The following is a 19,856-nucleotide window of genomic DNA, read 5'->3' on the forward strand; positions in this document are numbered from 1 at the left end:
CCTAAGAACATCACACACCTCCATGCCCGAGGCAGGATTCGAACCTGAGACCGTAGTGGTCGCGCGGTTTCAGACTGCAGCGCCTAGAACCGCTCGGCGGGAATTTATCCCTGCCTCCCTGCCATAGTTTCTGTCTCCCTCTGACACTACGTCAGTAGTGAGGGAGAAAACAATACAAATAAACGGGCAATTTTAGCTTGACAGAGTGTACCAGGTCAGTCGAGGGCCGGGATGGGCCTGTGCTGGTCTACGCTTAGAGGGGCCAGTCTCGCAGCAATATTATAAGTATTCGGCATGAACTTCTAAGCCGGCCGGTGTGGGCCTGCGGTTCTAGGCGCTTCAGTCTGGAACCGCGTGACCGCTACGGTGGCAGGTTCGAATCCTGCCTCGGGCATGGATGTGTGTGATGTCCTTAGGTTAGTTAGGTTTAAGTAGTTCTCAGTTCTAGGGGACTGATGACCACAGATGTTAAGTCCCATAGTGCTCAGAGCCATAAACTTCTACTTTGTTTCTACACTCCTGGAAATTGAAATAAGAACACCGTGAATTCATTGTCCCAGGAAGGGGAAACTTTATTGACACATTCCTGGGGTCAGATACATCACATGATCACACTGACAGAACCACAGGCACATAGACACAGGCAACAGAGCATGTACAATGTCGGCACTAGTACAGTGTATATCCACCTTTCGCAGCAATACAGGCTGCTATTCTCCCATGGGACGATCGTAGAGATGCTGGATGTAGTCCTGTGGAACGGCTTGCCATGCCATTTCCACCTGGCGCCTCAGTTGGACCAGCGTTCGTGCTGGACGTGCAGACCGCGTGAGACGACGCTTCATCCAGTCCCAAACATGCTCAATGCGGGACAGATCCGGAGATCTTGCTGGCCAGGGTAGTTGACTTACACCTTATAGAGCACGTTGGGTGGCACGGGATACATGCGGACGTGCATTGTCCTGTTGGAACAGCAAGTTCCCTTGCCGGTCTAGGAATGGTAGAACGATGGGTTCGATGACGGTTTGGATGTACCGTGCACTATTCAGTGTCCCCTCGACGATCACCAGAGGTGTACGGCCAGTGTAGGAGATCGCTCCCCACACCATGATGCCGGGTGTTGGCCCTGTGTGCCTCGGTCGTATGCAGTCCTGATTGTGGTGCTCACCTGCACGGCGCCAAGCACGCATACGACCATCATTGGCACCAAGGCAGAAGCGACTCTCATCGCTGAAGACGACACGTCTCCATTCGTCCCTCCATTCACGCCTGTCGCGACACCACTGGAGGCGGGCTGCACGATGTTGGGGCGTGAGCGGAAGACGGCCTAACGGTGTGCGGGACCGTAGCCCAGCTTCATGGAGACGGTTGCGAATGGTTCTCGCCGATACCCCAGGAGCAACAGTGTCCCTAATTTGCTGGGAAGTGGCGGTGCGGTCCCCTGCGGCACTGCGTAGGATCCTACGGTCTTGGCGTGCATCCGTGCGTCGCTGCGGTCCGGTCCCAGATAGACGGGCACGTGCACCTTCCGCCGACCACTGGCGACAACATCGATGTACTGTGGAGACCTCACGCCACACGTGTTGAGCAATTCGGCGGTACGTCCACCCGGCCTCCCGCATGCCCACTATACGCCCTCGCTCAAAGTCCGTCAACTGCACATACGGTTCACGTCCACGCTGTCGCGGCATGCTACCAGTGTTAAAGACTGCGATGGAGCTCCGTATGCCACGTCAAACTGGCTGACACTGACGGCGGCGGTGCACAAATGCTGCGGAGCTAGCGCCATTCCACGGCCAACACCGCGGTTCCTGGTGTGTCCGCTGTGCCGTGCGTGTGATCATTGCTTGTACAGCCCTCTCGCAGTGTCCGGAGCAAGTATGGTGGGTCTGACACACCGGTGTCAATGTGTTCTTTTTTCCATTTCCAGGAGTGTATGTAATTGTTCAGGCTATATTCTGCCTCGTGGGACGCAACACCGGGGCACGACGGAACAGCTGCCTGGAACTTGGAGATTGCGCGGTCTGCCTGAAGGAGGGCAGTGACAGCGGTCTTTTGAGGGTCCAGGGGGGGGGGGGGGGGGGGCTCGGTTCCACTCCAGGCTACGGGAGCAGCGCCAGAGACCGTGGCGGGTGTTGGCAAGCACCACTAGCAGCAAGTTGATGCACAGCGTCCAGTAGGGCGCGGGTTCGAGTCCGATCCTGTCCTGGGAGCAGCAGTGGCCCGAGGGCCATGGGTGACCAGTACATCCACCTTCGTCCCACGGTCAGACAGGGCAGGCCAAACGGGGTGGAGGGCGGCGAGGAGCAGGGAATGTAGCAGCCTCTGGAATCGTGGGCAGCATCGCTGGGTGGTGACCTGGAGAGTGGCGGCCGACTTTCATCGGAGGGCGGCCTTGATGACGACAGCAGTGACGCCGGCATGCCAGGAGTCTGCTGAGCCGGCTTTACTCGCGGGACATCGGTGGGCGGCATGCTGACACTACCCCTCACCATCGAGTACGGTAAGTTATCTGAATAAAGCAATGTTACCGAATACCACTGTATCACTCTGCACTGCCCTCGACACTCTTGAACTTGCTCGGCCTCCTGACGAAATACAGTGCAGTCCGCAACAAAGTGTTTATAGCTGGAGGGTCCTGAAAACAACCGTTTGAGTCCATGTCTTGTAAAAAATTCATGTCGACCAGGATTTCAAATTATCGGGTGCCTCTGCTTCTCAGCTTTAGATACTGCCTCAATGTGACTGCTCATTAGCACCAACTTGGTGACTCATGTGACTTAAGAAATGTAACAGACGTTAACAGTCTTATCATTAACAATATTTATTGAAGGAGGATACCAAATGAAGCAGAAAACATCAGTGGCTTTCGTTGTTATAAGTGGACCATACAATACAGTTTGGGGTCGTAGGTGGCTTTATAAATTACTAGGCTTTCGCCCACGGATTCGACCGCATTTGCGTTCAACACACATATTAAACACACCTTCTCCTCTCCCTCTTTGTGTCCACCACTCCCTCCCATTGTCTGTCTAGCTTACCCTGTCACCTCTATCTATCTCCTCCTCCCCACTCTATCTGTCTCTTCATCTCCTCCACTCCTTTCTTCCAGTCCCTCTCTCTGACCATACTTCATCCCTCCTCCTTCTGACCATATCCTCCTCCTCCTCTGTCTCTGCATCTCCACCTCCCCCTCTTCTTTTTCCACTTGCCAACTACCCCTCTACATTTTGCACATGCCTCACACATCTCCACTTTCTCCCAACTCTATGTCTATTTGCTCCTCCCCTTTGTTCTGCCCACCTCCTCTTTTCATCCATCTCAGCCTGTCCCCAGCCGCACCCATCGCTAAGTGCAACCTCTGCAAAACAGTTCCATAAAACAGGCCAATAGTACTCCCAAAACGCAGGCTAAACACCAGGTGCTTAAAAATGATTTGTTTGCCCTTGATATACAGGATACCATGCGAAGCAGGTTGATAAAGTAGGCTCACACTACTACAACACACTTATCATGCAGGGCAGCCAACATGTTGGGGCCTGGGAAACTCTTTCTTGCCCCCGGCATTTAGGCTGCCCTCTAAATCACGTTGATTTGGCAGGCCAATATTGTTCCTATACAACATGCCTCTTGTGCAGGGCAGTCTCTAGGCCAGAGACTGGAAAAAATGCGTTTTGTCCATATCTCCACTCCTATTGGAGCTAGGAGGTAACAAACCCCACAGAACTGATACTCTTAAGGCCTGTTGTTTCTGTGCTAAATTTGGTAGAAATCGATCACGGGGTTTGGGAGGAGATCCCAGACACACACACACACACACACACACACACACACACACACACACACACACAACATCTCTCCCTCTCTCTCTGCTTTATAAACATAACAAATTACAATTTATTCCGTACAGACAGACAACTAAACTAATCGATAACATGTTAGCTGGTACGGCAATTGCTGTAACAACATGAAAAGACACTAGCTGTCCAAAAGTACTGAATAAGAGGTTACTGCAGGGATCCATCCTCACTTTTCCCTCGTTTAATTTTTATGTATGTGATATTGCTCCAAACCAGTCCAGAAAGTAGGGCTATGTGGATGACTCGGCAATAGCTAACCAACACAGAACTTTCAAAACAAATAAAGAAAACCTGACTTCTGAGCTACACATCTTAAGCCAATATTTTTGCAAATGGGGATTATAACCTGCTCAAATACAACAAAAGAAGCATGTTTTCATTTGTCCAGCAGATTTTGAGGGAGACGAAGGTCGTCATAACATCCTTCAAAATACCTTGGAATTACGTAATCAGGTCACTTTCTTTTAAGGAGCACTTGGCATGAACATCTGCTTAGCTCAAAAGCAGCAATGAAATTCTCCATAAACTCTGTGTCACTCCTTGGGGATCGTCAGCTGACATACTTCGAGTATCAGCAATCGGCCTGCTCTACTCACCGGCAGCGTACTGTGTGTCCGTCTGGCTTAATAGTGCATATGTGAAAAAGATAGATGTACAACTTAAAGAAGTCATGTGCTTTGTTAGTAGGTCAGTACCATCTGCTCCCATATACTAATTCCCTATGTTGATCATGCTCCAACTGCTGACATCAGATGGAAGAGTGCACTACTACGAGAATACCACAAGATCGTTGATAACCTCGACCTTCCAGTATTGAACGTAGGGAAACGCTGTAGGCAACAAAATCTCCTCCACAATGACTGAATCTGTGCTGCATCCACGAGAAATCCCCTGGACTTGACCAGCCGCAGGCAATTTTGATTTCCGTGAACCACATCAGAATGGCCACTGGACGATGTGCAGGCCCTCTCCAAATGTGGGGCAAATTTTTCATCACCATGTTGTGATTGTGGTGCAGAACGACAGACAGTTCCTCATGTTGTATCAACATGTCACACAAAAGTGTCCTTTCGAAGATTTCCTTGGAGTAACGAGTGATGTTATAAGCTGCATAAAAGACATTGATACTCGCCTATAGCTGTTGTCATTTGTGTTACATTATGCTGGAGAAATGTGTTGAAGTGTTGATACGTATTAATTTAGTAATCTTTGTGTAGGTATAGCTACTCTTACGATTTAAAAACATGGGCCATATGAGAAATAATAATAATAATAATAATAATAATAGCAATAAGCGTTTGAATAAACATTCTTTTCAAATCTAAATTCAGTGATTACAGATACGAGGGATAATCCCCAAGCACAGCTTTGCCTTTGAGCTGAAAGTATAGGTAGTGTATAACTTTTGGACAAAGTTTTGATGAATGGTTACCAATTAATTGATGCTTGAATATCTGTCTATGCAAAATTCCTTTCCGTTTGCCATACGATAAGTAAGCTCGTGTTTCTGTAATTATTTCGTTGAACATTTATGGTTGGATCGCGTTGCCAGTCTTACCTCTGGGGCACAAATATTCATATAGTACAGCATGGCTCAATAGTTCAGGGCTTTATTTAAGTGCTCTTGATAGTAGTTAATTTTTATTACACTTACAAAGTGCGACATAAAAGCAAGTGTTCTGTACTAAGTATGGTAGAATACCCACTTATGCAACCAAAGTCTTCTCCTACACAGACTGAAAGTCACAACAGGTCACGGAACCACGAGACAGAAGCCACATGGTAGGTGACAAGGAGAAAGTATCGACAGACATGCGCAACTACATAATTTTCCGTTTTGTTTCGTATGTCTGTCGGTGGAGAATAAGTAAACCGGTGATACTGGAGGACACTGCGTGAAGAAATGTAATGTTTCTAGGTAGTAGGTGGCTAGACATGCTAGGAAGAAAAGACAAGTGGCAGGCAGACTGTGTCTGCTCAGAGAGAGACGGGCTGGCCGGGCAGGCCAATCACACCCAGCCCTGTGACGCGGAACGTGCAGCCCGACAGCGGCCAGCGGCGCAGCTGCTCGTCGTTCAGCTCGTCCCTCGCTGACGTCACATACAGCTCGTCCAGCTTCTCTCCGCCGAACGCCACCGAAGTTATCTTCGGAGCTGGCATCTCGACCCTCTTCAGCAGCTTCCCAGTCGACGGGTTGACTTGAATAACCTGAAACGGCGCAGAACCACCCGAGTCTCAATAACATTAGCCAACAGTGAAAATGTAGTCTATTATATAGTTACTTACAAGGGAACCTCCCCATCGCACCCCCCTCCGATTTAATTATAAGTTAGCACTGTGGATAGGCCTTGAAAAACTGATCACAGATCAATCGAGAAAATAGGAAAAAGTTGTGTGGAATTATGAAAAAAATTAAGCAAAATATACAAACTGAGTAGTCCATGTGCATGATAAGCAACATTAAGGAGAGCCTGAGCTCAGGAGCGCCCTGGTCCCGTGGTTAGCGTGAGCAGCTCCGGACCGAGACGTCTATGGTTCAAGTCTTCCCTTGAGCCAGAAGTTTAATTTTTTACTTTCAGACAATATCAAAGTTCAGGCACTCACGCATAATCAACTTCACTCTCCAAAATTCCAGGTCGTGTTCAGCTTTTCTTGGATATATGCAGGATTTGACGGTCTACACACGGAAAAATTTGAAAACGTTAAAAACATATGTTTTGACAGAGCACAGGGAAACCTGTGCGACTGTGAAACTGTTGCATTCATTTGTTGCAGTTTATGTGACAAACTATTATGTTTTCATCACTTTTTTGGGAGTGATTATCACATCCACAAGAAAACCTAAATCGGGCAAGGTAGAAGAATCTTCTTACCCATTCGCCAAGTGTACAAGTTAGGTGGGCCGACAACATATTCCTGCCATGTGACGCACATGCCGTCACTAGTGTAGTATACAATATCTCAGACGTGTTTTCCTGTGGAGGAATCGATTGACCTATGACCTTGCGATCAAATGTTTTCGGTTCCCATTGGAGAAGCACGTCCTTTCGTCTACTAATCACACTGACACTAAACTTATTACAGTGAACAGAGACTTCAATGAACGAACGGACAGATCACAACTTTGTGAAAATAAAGAAAGTAAACTGTCGTGTCACCGCCAGACACCACACTTGCTACGTGGTAGCCTTTAAATAGGCCGCGGTCCGGTAGTATACGTCGGACCCGCGTGTCGCCACTATCAGTGATTGCAGACCGAGCGCGCCACACGGCAGGTCTAGAGAGACTTCCTAGCACTCGCCCCAGTTGTACAGCCGACTTTGCTAGTGATCGTTCACTGACTTCTACGCTCTCATTTGCCGAGACGATAGTTAGCATAGCCTTCAGCTACGTCATTTGCTACGACCTAGCAAGGCACCATTATCAGTTATTATTGATATTGAATCATGTACCGTCAAGACCGACGTTCGTCATTAATGGATTAAAGTTAAGTATTCCACCAGCTACGTCCGATGTTCCTAAATTCTAATTTCCTTGTCCTGTTCCAGACCTCACGCCAGCCTGCGTGAGCTAAAACGCGTGCCTTTCGGTCTCCTCTAGTAACACGGTGTTGGCTCTCCTGCCAACCACAACATAAACTTTTCACTTTTTTTTTTAATCCAATTGTGTTCGCTTTTGTTCGTTGCATTTGCTCTGGGTGGACGTCGTAAGACATCCGTTTAAGATCGTTGTGAATCTATTAACTCAGTTTTTTATTATAGAAGGCAGTTAAATCCTCTGACCGAACACGCTGAGCTACCGTGCCGGCAACTCGAGATAAGACTTGAACCAAGGACCTCTCGTCCCGTAGCTGCTCACGCTACCCATGGGACCACGGCGCTCCTGAGCTTCCACTATCCTTGATGTTGCCTATCTTGCGCATGGACTACTCAGTTTGTATATTTTGCTTATTTTTTTCATAGTTCAACACAATTTCTTGCTCTTGGACTCCTCAGTTTGTATATTTTGCTTACTTTTTTTCATAGTTCAACACAACTTCTTCCTGTTTTCTTGATTGATCTGTGTTCAGTTTTTCAAGGCCTATCCACTGTGCCCACTTATAACTAAATCTGAGGGGGGTGCGTTCGGGATGTTCCCTTGTTAGCACCCACGTTGTGCGTCATTTATGTTTCGTGGAAATTTATTAGTGCTCCATGCGGGGCACCAATACTACATCTACATCTGCCTCAATACTCTGCAAGCCAGCTTAAGGTATCTGGAGTCGTACCACAATCTCCTTCCACCTTCTCTGTTGCACCTGGGAACGGTGCACGGGAAGAATGATTGTCGATAAACTTCAACCTTAGTTCCGCTTTCTCGATTTTGTGATCATTTCGTAACATACAGGGTGAATCACCTACAACTTCCACAGCAGATATTGCGGAAAAGGTAAGTGCTATTGATGTGCGGTTTTCATGGAATGGAATGGTAGTCAGGGGCTAGTGATTAGCACACTGGACTCGCATCCCTCGTCCGGCCGTCCTGATTTAGGTTTTCCGTGATTTCCCTAAACCCCTCCAGGCAAATGCCGGGATGGTTCCTTTGAAAGGGCACGGCCGATTTCCTTCCCCGTCCTTTCCTAATCCGATGAGACCGATGACCTCGCTGTTTGGTCTCCTCCCCCAAACAATCCAGTCCAATCCAGTCAGGGGCTAGTATTGTTAGCCAATAAACAGATTGTAATAATACTTAGAAAGTAGGTTCCTGTGGGACCAAACTGCAGAGGTCATCGGTCCATAGCCCTACACACTACTTAATCTGTTTAAAATTAATTTTTGCTAAGGAAAATACACACACCCATGCCCGAGGATGGACTCGAGCCTCCGACGGGGGCAGCCGCGCGAACTGTGGCAAGGCGCCCCGGACCGCGCAGCTACCCCACGCCGCTAGAAAGTGTATTTTTTGTGCAAACTTACACTTTTTGAATGTAACTGTTGTGTTGGCAGAAGAGCCAACACCGTGTTACTAGAGGAGGTCGAAATGCACGCGTTTTAGCTCACGCAGGCTGGCGTGAGGAGGGAAGAACTATACTGACGTGAGATCTGGAACATGACAAGGAATTAAAATTCAGAAAGCGGACGTAATTAGTTTGATACTTTACTTTAATCCATTAATGATGAACGTCGCTCTTGAAGGTACATGATTCACAATATCAATATTAACTGAATATGGCGCCTTGCTAGGTCGTAGCAAATGACGTAGCTGAAGGTTATGCTAAACTGTCGGCTATGTAAATGAGAGCGTATGTAGCCAGTGAACCATCGCTAGCAAAGTCGGCTGTACAACTGTGGCGAGTGCTAGGGAGTCTCTCTAGACTAGACCTGCCGCGTGGCGGGGCTCGGTCTGCAATCACTGATAGTGGCGACACGCGGGTCCGACGTATACTAACGGACCGCGGCCGATTTAAAGGCTACCACCTAGCAAGTGTGGTGTCTGGAGGTGAAACCACAGTAACAACGCCTGTTGACACCAACAAACTAAAAGTAGGATAAATCAGAATGTCAGTTGTGGTAGCACCGCAAGGCACCACACTGGCTAAGCTGTAGGCTTCAAATCGGTCGCGGTCCGTCAGGACACTTCGGACCCGCGAGTCGCCCACTGTCGATGCTAGCAGATCGAGCGCCGCCACTCGGCTGGTCTTACGAGACAAGCTGTCGTACTGCCCAGTTCTATAGCCGACTTTAATAGGAATGGTTCACTTGTTATAGCTTCGGAGATCTCATTTGCAGAGACGCTAGTTAGCATAGCCTTCAGCTGAGTCAGTAGCTACGACTAGCCAGGCGCCACATACAGTTTATGCATTGCCAATTGACCTATTTGTGTGAAGCAATCAGAATTATAAAGCAGTATTCGCAGTTCAGTCTATAACTGAAATTGTAAATATTATTGTACAAAGTCAAGATCGACGTTCATCTCTGATGCTGAATTAAAGCTAAGTATTTAATTGTATTCCTGTCTACTAACTTCTAATCACCTAAGATGTTCCAGATACATCCCGTCAAGTATAGTTCATTGATCCTCACGTCAGCCTACGTGATCAACGAGTGCAATAATGGCCACCCCTTGTGATCAGACTAAGTGTCAAATTGCGTGACTCAGCTGGGTCACCCTTTTTAGATGAGGCCCATAGTTGCGCCTCATACATAACATCAGTGGTGTTTGTTGTGGTATTTTAGTGCGAATCGTTCACGAGATACTGTATTTTGAAAAGTTTCCACACCAACACAGTTTCCACACCGACACTTATTTGTGCCATTCGACCTGCGTAGATGCTGGGTACGATGTTGTAATGTTTGGTTACAGTGTGCTTGTGTGTTCCTTGAGTGCATTGCGACTTGCTAGTCAGTTAGTGTGTGGCAAGAGTCCGGGCAGTACGTCGAGAGTGGACGCAGCCTCCTCACAGACCATTTTCCACGGATGCTAGAAGACGTTCCTCTGCAGACTAGGAGGAACCTGTAATAACAACATGGTGCCCGTCCAGCCCATAGTGCACAAAGTACTACAGCATGTCTTCACGAATTGTTTCCATATCGTTGCGCTGGCCGCAGAGAACCTGTGCTTTGGCCGGCCCGTTTTCCGGACTTGATGCCTGTAGGCTTTTCTCTGTGGGTAAAACTGAAAGACGCTGTCTACAAGGACATATAAACTATACACCACTCGGACATCTCCACTGAAATGGTAGCACGTGTGCAGCAGTCGTTCCATACCAGACGGGAAGCGGGTATTCCCGCTATCAGTAGTCATTTTGAACCCAGCCTGTGATGGTCAATTGTCTCGTTACTAGTCACAATCCACGTAACTACTGTATGCACTTGTGTTGTTCTTTAGTGTGTGCTACCACAGGTATTGTACGAGTGCTGGTGTGGGAACTTTCCAGTATACCATATCTTGTAAATGCCTCGCACTAAAATCCTGTAACAAACACCTCTGACATTCTGATTCAGCCTACTTTTTGTTTGCTAATATTAATAATCATTGTTTCATTTAAAATGTATATCTTCACAAAAATACACTTTATAAATGTTATTGTAATCTGTTTGTTGGCTAGCAATACTTGCAGCTATCAATCTTTTGTATGAAAACCACACATCAGTAGCACTTTCCATTTCCACAATATTGCAAAGTTTAGGCGATTCATCCGGTATGCACATATGTGGGAGGGCGTAATATATTGCCCTTCTCTTCCCCGCATTTACTCACTCGCTCCTGGAGCCAGTTTCCGAAACAGACTGGAGTTAATGCAAGGGGCATAGCAGCATGTTCATGGTTCAGGAGGCACCAGTGTGTGTCCTCGATGTGTGCAGTGACAAAGAGGGGGACTATGTTTGATTCATAATTTATCTGGAGCAAACTGTGGATATATCTAAGGGCATTTTACAATAGGGACCAATCGAATGTGGCGGAGTGGTTGTTCAGACACTGCGGATGGATGGAGATTGCTTTGCCCGGAAATTCTGATTTATGTTTTGAGTGTTTTTCCTAAATCATTTCAGGCAAATGCCTGGATGGTGCCTTCATCAAGGCCATGGCCAGCCATCTGTCCTGTCCTCATATATGTACACTTATATATTTTTGAGCTATTTATTTTCAATGTATTATGATGTCAAATCCTTCATCATTGTAAGATGATCAGTGAATGAATAAGTAAATAAATAAATAAATAGTAAAGCTCATCGTGATGCACAAAACCTCTCTTGCAGCGTCTGTCACTACAGTTCGTTGAGAATCTCCGTTAACACTATCGCATCAGCTAAACGATTGATCATGACGAACATGTCACTTTTCTTTGGGCCATGTCTATCTCTTTTATTAATTCAACTCGGTAAATGTCCCTAGACTGACGATCAATATTCAATAAATGGCGGAACAAGTGTTCTTTAAGCCCTTTCTTTCGTGAATTAACTACACATCCAAAACATTTTCCCAATAAACGTTACTGTGAATGGTACTGTAACTACTATTGTACAGTAGTTACTGTTCCAGTGACCTGTCGCCAATCATATAGTCTTACAATAGTCGAATTCATCGCCTATTTATGCTCTGTATGCTACATTCGTTTATGTTCAGGTTCAGTAGTGTGTGGTGGATAACTATGATGTTTTTTTCCTCACGACAGAAATCGTTTTTCCCCCCTAAGTAAATTGTTTGCTTATGCGAAAGTTAATGAGGAAGTTAATTTTATGCAGTTATCAATTTTTTCCACTATTCTGGAAGCTAAATAAGGGTTAATGAATTATCACATTATTTAGATTCAGAAACTAATTTGTATTAATTATTTATTTACTATAAAAATTAGTGCTTGCCTGCAGCTGGCGTAATCATATTAGAAACGATTTGGTGCATCAGCTACGGGTGTATGAAAATGATACATTACACTTTCGTTTATTTGCACGAAACATACTGACTTGAACGAAAACCAGAAACAAGCCAATGGTTATGGCTTAGATAATGACACACAAATGCCCTCACATTCACAGGCAAAAACCGGAATACAGACAACACATTCGGCTTGCGGTCTAAATTCTGAAAACACCGGTGGATAAAAAGTGTTAGTGTGTTAGAGTCATATCAGCCATTAGCAGTGTTTTTGAGAGAAAATGGCCAGAATCAGACGAAACGGATTAAGAGATTCGACCATGACCTAAAAACAACAAATGAGATGGCATGATGCATCTTAGCGATCTTTGAGGTTTGCCGATGGCAATGTAATTCTGTCAGACAGCAAAGGACTTGGAAGAGCAGTTGAAGTGTCTTGAAGGGAGGATATAAGATGAAAATCAACAAAAGCAAAACGAGAATAATGGAATGTAGTCGGGTGATGTTGAGGGTATTAGATTAGGAAGTGAGACACTTAAAGTAGTAAAGGAGTTTTGCTATTTGGGGAGCGAAATAACTGATGATGGTCCAAGTAGAAAGGATATAAAATGTAGACTGGCAATGGGAAGGAAAGCGTTTCTGAAGAAGAGAAATTTGTTAACATCGAGTATAGATTTAAGTGTCAGGAAGTCGTTTCTGAAAGTATTTTTATGGAGTGTAGCCATGTATGAAAGTGAAACATGGACGATAAGTAGTTTAGATAAGAAGAGAATTGAAGCTTTCGAAATGTGGTGCTCCAGAAGAATGCTGAAGATTAAATGGGTAGATCATATAACTAATGAGGAGGTACTGAATAGGATTGGGGAGAAGAGAAGTTTTTTGGCATAACTTGACTAGAAGTAGGGATCGGTTAGTAGGACATGTTCTGAGGCATCAAGGTATCGCCAATTTATTATTGGAGGGCAGCGTGGAGGGTAAAAATCGTTGAGGGAGACCAACAGATGAATACACCAAGTAGATTCAGAAGGATGTTGGTTGCAGTAGGTTCTGGGAGATGAAGAAGCTTGCACAGGATAGAGTAGCATGGAGAGCTGCATCAAACCAGTCTAAGGACTGAAGACTACAACAACGAAAACAACATACCATAATATCGCTATGAAGGAAACGATTTAATTCAGTAGAAAATGAGTATTATTAAAATAACGAAGATGTTCGAAGAGCGACGAAGTTTTACAATCTAAGCAAGATATTCCGGCCGCTTCCCAATCTCGCCAGTCGCCGGTAGGATGTACTCGGAGCTTGTTCTTTTTGAGAGGATCGTTTCACTGTATTAAATTGTTACTGTTTTACGATGTTTGCTAATAAACGCGTCGTAGTGGCATCCTTGGACTTATTTCAAGTAAATTAGCACTCTGAATATCCACTTCTAGGCAGAGCTGGCATCGTTGCACCTTCTGAAGAATCCAGAGCGTCACAAGAACTGCTTCGAGGTGCTACATCTACGACAGATTCGCAGAAATAATCCACGTAAGGGTTAGCTTAACTAGCGCAGTCTCAGGTGGGGAAGCATGACCACTTATCCTATATGTCACCTATACCACTTTCTACGGAATCACGGCTAAATTTAAAAACGTTTACATCAGTTTAGTACAGCGAGGGGACGCTGCAAGTGGGGCACAACTGCTCAGAAGGGTTTGGCGTTCAGTCAGGTTTGTCAGTGTTAAGAAGTGGACAGTAACCGAAGTCGGTCTGTTAATTCAGTATCTGTTCAGGATAGTTCTTGTAGTGCCTCTTCATCTCGAGAATTCCAATCACAGTTCCTGCCCGCTGTGCCCAGAATTTAGGATTTATACATCTACTAAATAACTGTGCCTGGTATCCAGAAAATGCTGCGCAAAGGGGGAGTCTATTGGCTGCACCTTTCAACTTCTCTGGTGATCATTATGTCGAATGCACACTCCCCTATCAGTTTTTCTATGAGCCGCACCCTAAACCTGGGTTGCAAAATTAGTTATTGAAACAAGTTGTCAAGAAATGTGTGTTCCATGTAATCATGTTTCGCCAAGTATCCACAGTTCAATAGTGAGGTAATCAATTGGTTTTCCATTTCTGAAGTAAATGTTTGAAAGCATATTTTTATCCGAACAGTGTGACATGAAATCATTACCAGATTGGCGTCATAGGAGGCTATCCACAGGTTGCCATCCGCATCAATAGCTTGGCCGTCTGGAAATCCTGCCACACCATTCGTTGGGTAGTCGAAGATGGTCCTCCTGTTTGCTTTAAACAGAAACAATCATTCGTCAGTATTTTTAATGCATTACTCACAAAGGATAAAGAATTATCCTATATATAACCTTACTTATTTTTCCAGCTTTTATGTCAAAATCGAATGCGTCGACTCTTCGGGTAGCAGAGTCAATGTAATACATGGTTTTGTTGTCTAAACTCCAGGCCAGGCCGTTAGCAATGCCAATTTTTGTCACGTGTGTTACTGCTTTTCTATCCTTGTCCAAGCTGAATAGCATTCCTCGTTCCGGTGTGACTTTATTGTTCTTGTACGGACCCATTGTACCTGAAAATTGAATGTAGATGACATTATAGTATTTGAATACTTGAAATACATATTATAATTCGCCCCATCCTTTAGTATCTACACTGCCTGGAGGAATGGGGAGGGGGGGGGGGGGGGAACGAAAAGAAACTTCACGAGTTGAGGGAATATGTGATATTATTACAGTGACTATAAAATAGTGACAAATTTATAATTAACTTGGCAGTATGAGCCCACTTATTAGTATTACGTTGCACCCACTCTGAACTGGGTGTACGCAGTGATTCTCTTGGGAACGACTTCATCCTCTCTTGAGGCAAGTTGGGCCAAAACTACTGTAAATGGTCCTTGACATCCTGGATACTGGCTATGGGACGGAGTTCACGCCTGAGCTGCTCCCAGACAGATCTGTGGTTCTTGCTGGACTGAGGAGTACCTCAACATCACGCAGACATTTCATAGCGACATGTGCCATATGTGGACGAGCATTATCCTGTTCAAAAATGGCACTACAATATCGCATGAGATGTAACACATGAGGATGCAAGAGGTTCATGACATGTCAGAGTTGCCTCAATCACTACTAGCCGAAACCTGAAGTTATACCCCATGGTTCCCTATAACATTATGCCTCTCCAAAACATTAGAAAAATGGAACCTTTCCACAGGTCGTCGCCATTCTCCCTGTTCCACTTGTCACTGCAAATTGCAACTCTCGTCATTTTACATACTGGCCAATGGCGTGAACGTATGTGAAGTTACATTGAAATCCGACTTTATCTACTGGGTGCTGCACCTTTCTTATCAGGCAGTGTACTTTGCACTCAATCTACGCGTGAACCATGCCATGGTTTTGTAAGTACAAACTAAGACGATAACCGGTCATATAGCTTTACAGTGCCAGTATATATGCCGACTTGTGCATGCTTAGATTCAAGAATTGGGGGGGGGGGGGAGGGGAGGGGGAGGAAGAGGTATAAAAAGAGTAAAACCTATTAGTCTATGCATAATAACTTTATTGCTAAATAAAATAACACAGTAACAAAATAGGACACACTGTTGTTAATCACACATTTGAGAAATGAAACAGTTCTGCTGGATATTCTCTACGTATTTATCAAAAATGGTTCAAATGGCTCTGAGCACTATGGGACTTAACTTCTGAGGTCATCAGTCCCCTAGAACTTAGAACTACTTAAACCTAACTAACCTAAGGTCGCGCGGTTCCAGACTGTAGCTCCTACAACCGCTCGGCCACTCCGGCCGGCAAGGATTTATCCCTCTCCATGCATTGCACCACGGTTGATACTGCTTGGTGTGCTTTCCACAAGTTTGTCGGGATGCAGATGCGTAGGTACTTAATAAGCGAGATCGGCTCATGGGTTGAACAAGTGTGAGCCGAGGCGCGGGCCCCATAGGTGCGAAAAAGAGCGCCAAGTATTTAGTATGTGGATAATACTAGCTGAGAAACTTGGCTTTTCCCGGGTATTTATTTGTTCTAATCTTCTATTAGTCCATCTGCTTCTCCACTCTCCCTCTGTCCATCTTCTCCTCCCCCTCTCTCCATCCCCCTTGTTTCTGTCATCTCCTCCTCCCCTCTTCACCGTCCATCTTCTCCTTCCCCTCTCTCACTCAACGTCCTCCTCACCCTCTTTCATTCATCTCCTCCTTCCCCCTCTCTCTGTCTTTTTCCTCCTCACTTTCTCTCTGTCCACCTCATCACGCCCCGTGTCTTCGCCCATCTCCTCCAGCCCCCTTCTCTCTTCACCACCCCATTATCAAACCCACCCCCAGCCCAACGGAAGGTTGGTGGTTATTACTCCCACAGCATTTGCGTCCTGAATGTAAGTAAAATGTGTACAAAGTTTGGCTGAAATCGATCTAGAGGCTCAGGAGGAGATGTTCAAAATGGTCCAAATTACTCTGAGCACTATCGCACTTTACATCTGAGGTTATCAGTCCCCTAGAACTTAGAACTACTTAAACCTAACTAACCTAAGGACATCACACACATCCATGCCCGAGGCAGGATTCGAACCTGCGACCGTAGCCTAGAACCGCTTGGCCACACGGGCCGGCAGGAGATGTTCAACATGTGTGTATGTGACATATATTGCACGCGTACAGAGTGGTCAGAAACGACTGAAAGGTTTGAAAAAGTGTTGCACGGTAGGTTATGTTGAGAAATAATTGTTTAAAAAAATTCGGTACGTTGTCCCGTTTCCGATTTAATTAGCATTAAAGTCCTTGCGCGTACAAATTGAAGCAGCCTTCTGGAGATGGTGTTGCCTAACTTGTCCTTCGTACCATTTCCTCAAATAAACAAGAGAATGATACAAAAAATTGACATTGGACGACAGCGAGGATCGAACCCGAGCCTGCCATCTACGCTACGAGAACAACTGACATTAAGGCTATCACCTTGTATAGCAGAATTTTGTCTGCAAGTCATTCGATCACCTTCGGAAGTCGTATTTACGCAGTCGATCTTTGTTGATTTAGCTGCGAATTTACACGGAAAGAGGTGTGATAGGACAACGACGGAAGTAGGCGTGATACATTTTTCACATAACTGAGCGTAGCGGTAACACTGAGCGTCATCGGTATTCCTTGAACGAATACGCCGATCTGCGGATCAAAATGTACACGAGACCCGCATAATTTACTACTCTAGATTTCCTAACCACGTTATTCCTTGTGGGACTACTTTAGTAAAGGTTGGCAGAAAATTTAGAGAGACTGGAAGTTTCTTGTTAACAAAGCTGACACTGGACGACAACACTACGTGTGAACAGTTCAGTTTGAACAGAACGTTCTCGATATGGTTGTCGCAAATCCTACTGTCAACTTTGCGAGTAAGTGAATTTAATCATATTTTCTTACGTTATGCCCAAAAACTAAACATGATAAAATGTATCCGTTCGTTTTTAGAAACAGGTTTCGCACTCTGTAGTATGACAAAACTTTATTTCCGCACCACCTAGGGGAAGTGCAGGATTTGGCGCGAGACTATTCTTCTCGAAATCAATGTTCCTTGTGATACTTAAACAAATAGACTGAAAATCCAAATTTCGCTAGGATGGTGTCGTGGACAGACGAGGCATATTTCACCAAAGAAGTGACATTCAGCTGTCGAAGTAGCCATGTTTGTAACGACGAAAACACACATAGCACTTACATTAATTTCTATAAGCATAGCGTTAACATTTACGGAGCTACAGTACGCGATTGTTTGTTGGGTCCCGTCCTAGATCCTCCCCGTTTAAACTGGTGGACATATTTAGCGTTCCGTGTAAACGTCTTTCCGTTGTATTTTCAAGACGTTCCTAAGGGAAGATCGTCAGTTAATGTGGTTGCAGCACGACGGCGCACCACTGCACTTCTCTGTTGTGGTACGTGAGCATTTAACTACGTTGTATCTGCAGAGGTGGATTGGTCGAGATGGTCCAGTTCTCTGGCTAACTCGTTGGCCAGATCTTACCCTTGTAGATTTTTATCTGTTGTGGAATGTGAAGAAAATTGTCTACGCGACTGCAGTAAAGACAATCGAAGAGCTTCTTACGAGCATAATTTTAGCCTTTGACGAAATTAGGGAAACCTTTGATTTTGGAAACCTTGCGGACTCCATGACACACCGTTACAATACTTGCAATCATAATGGAAAGAGTACACTTTGAGCAGCTTTTTTGAAAATTAATGTTATTTTTTATTCTTCGTAATTTTGTTGTTACATTAACGAACTGAGAAACCCTCAGATTTATTGGTTCATAATCATAATTATTTTCCTTGTATTTTGTTTATGGTTGCTGAGTAAGTATGAAGTTGAAACTTCCTGGCAGATTAAAACTGTGTGCCCGACCAAGACTCGAACTCGGGACCTTTGCCTTTCGCGGGCAAGTGCTCTACCATCCTTTCTTTTTTCTTTTTTTTGCTCTATCCATCTTTTTTCATTTTGTTCGTTATGGTTCGTTGTATTTCGTCGTAGCGGACGTCACATGACATCCGTCGAAGCTCGTTATTAATCCCTTCACTCAGTCTTTTTATTACAGAGGGCAGCCAACCCTCTGACCGAACACGCTGAGCTACCGTGCCGGCAAACCATCTGAGCTACCGAAGCACGACTCACGCCCGGTACTCACAGCTTTACTTCTGTCAGTATCCGTCTCCTACCTTCCAAACTATACAGAAGCTCTCCTGCGAACCTCGCAGAATTAGCACTCCTGAAAGAAAGGATATTGCGGAGACATGGCTTAGCACTGAAAATCTCCGACCCCGCGAGGAATGGAACCGGAGGCCTCGCACATGGCATTCAATTCCGCTGATCACTCGGCTATGGAACTGCGGTCTTTTTTTCTCTAAGTGAGTCACGTTAATGAATCGTAACAATCGCATTTGTTACCTCAACCTTTCAAGTACGATTTCTTTTTCTCGTGGAAGTCACGTTTAAATACGAACTTCCCCTTTTTATGACAAATCATAAAAACGATTTACGCAACTGAAATAAATGAAAAAATCAGAAAATGTTATTCTTCTGGAACCGTCGAGAAAAAAATCAAACCATTTTCCTTCAAAGTTTGGAAAATTGGGTTCCTTTATCTGGAATTTAGGCTGAATTTGCCAACATTCTCAAAATATGTACCTTAAGTCAGTCTAGCTACGAAACGTAGCTTTTCATCATCTAGCCTTTCCTCACATAGCTTAAATTTATCATTTCTACAAAAGGCCCATTTTACTGGTAATGAGAGTTTGAACAAGTGGTAATTCAGGAACCAACAGGTATCTGTGCATTATCGCATTTTAGGGCGTGAAAGTGCGGTTCTCAATTACCTATTTTCAAAAATAATACGGTACATTGTTGTGATTGGAAAGTCTTAAAGATTGCACCTAATCCTGAAAATGTACGTTAGAAGTAATCATTTAAAAACACAAATTGCAGGTTTTAGGTACCCCGGAACCAAGTTAACAGTAAAATGCGCTCGTTTTTCAATTCACTCCTGTTACCCACATGCACTACAAAAACTGATGATGGCTGGGTGTTGTGTGATGTCCTTAGGTTAGTTAGGTTTAAGTAGTTCTAAGTTCTAGGG

The 19,856-nt window shown here is 45.0% G+C and overlaps 1 protein-coding gene across 3 annotated transcripts in view; it reads right to left on the reverse strand.

The window, feature by feature from the left end:
* LOC126298210 (regucalcin-like) overlaps window positions 1-19,856 on the reverse strand; it is a 403,275-nt gene that overhangs the window by 339,411 nt on the left and 44,008 nt on the right. For 2 of the 3 annotated variants that reach the window (XM_049989514.1, XM_049989515.1), the window contains exons 4-6: window positions 14,578-14,790; window positions 14,383-14,495; window positions 5,455-6,068 (exon numbers count right to left, since the gene is read on the reverse strand). The exons of the other annotated variant lie outside the window; for it this stretch is intronic. In XM_049989514.1, the coding sequence (XP_049845471.1) occupies window positions 5,838-6,068; window positions 14,383-14,495; window positions 14,578-14,790 (557 nt within the window). In that variant the 3' untranslated portion in view covers window positions 5,455-5,837. Of the gene's footprint in view, window positions 1-5,454; window positions 6,069-14,382; window positions 14,496-14,577; window positions 14,791-19,856 lie in introns of those variants that run through there. 3 annotated transcript variants of the gene reach the window in all.

The sequence above is a fragment of the Schistocerca gregaria genome, chromosome X (assembly GCF_023897955.1).
Source record: "Schistocerca gregaria isolate iqSchGreg1 chromosome X, iqSchGreg1.2, whole genome shotgun sequence".
NCBI lineage: Eukaryota > Metazoa > Arthropoda > Insecta > Orthoptera > Acrididae > Schistocerca > Schistocerca gregaria.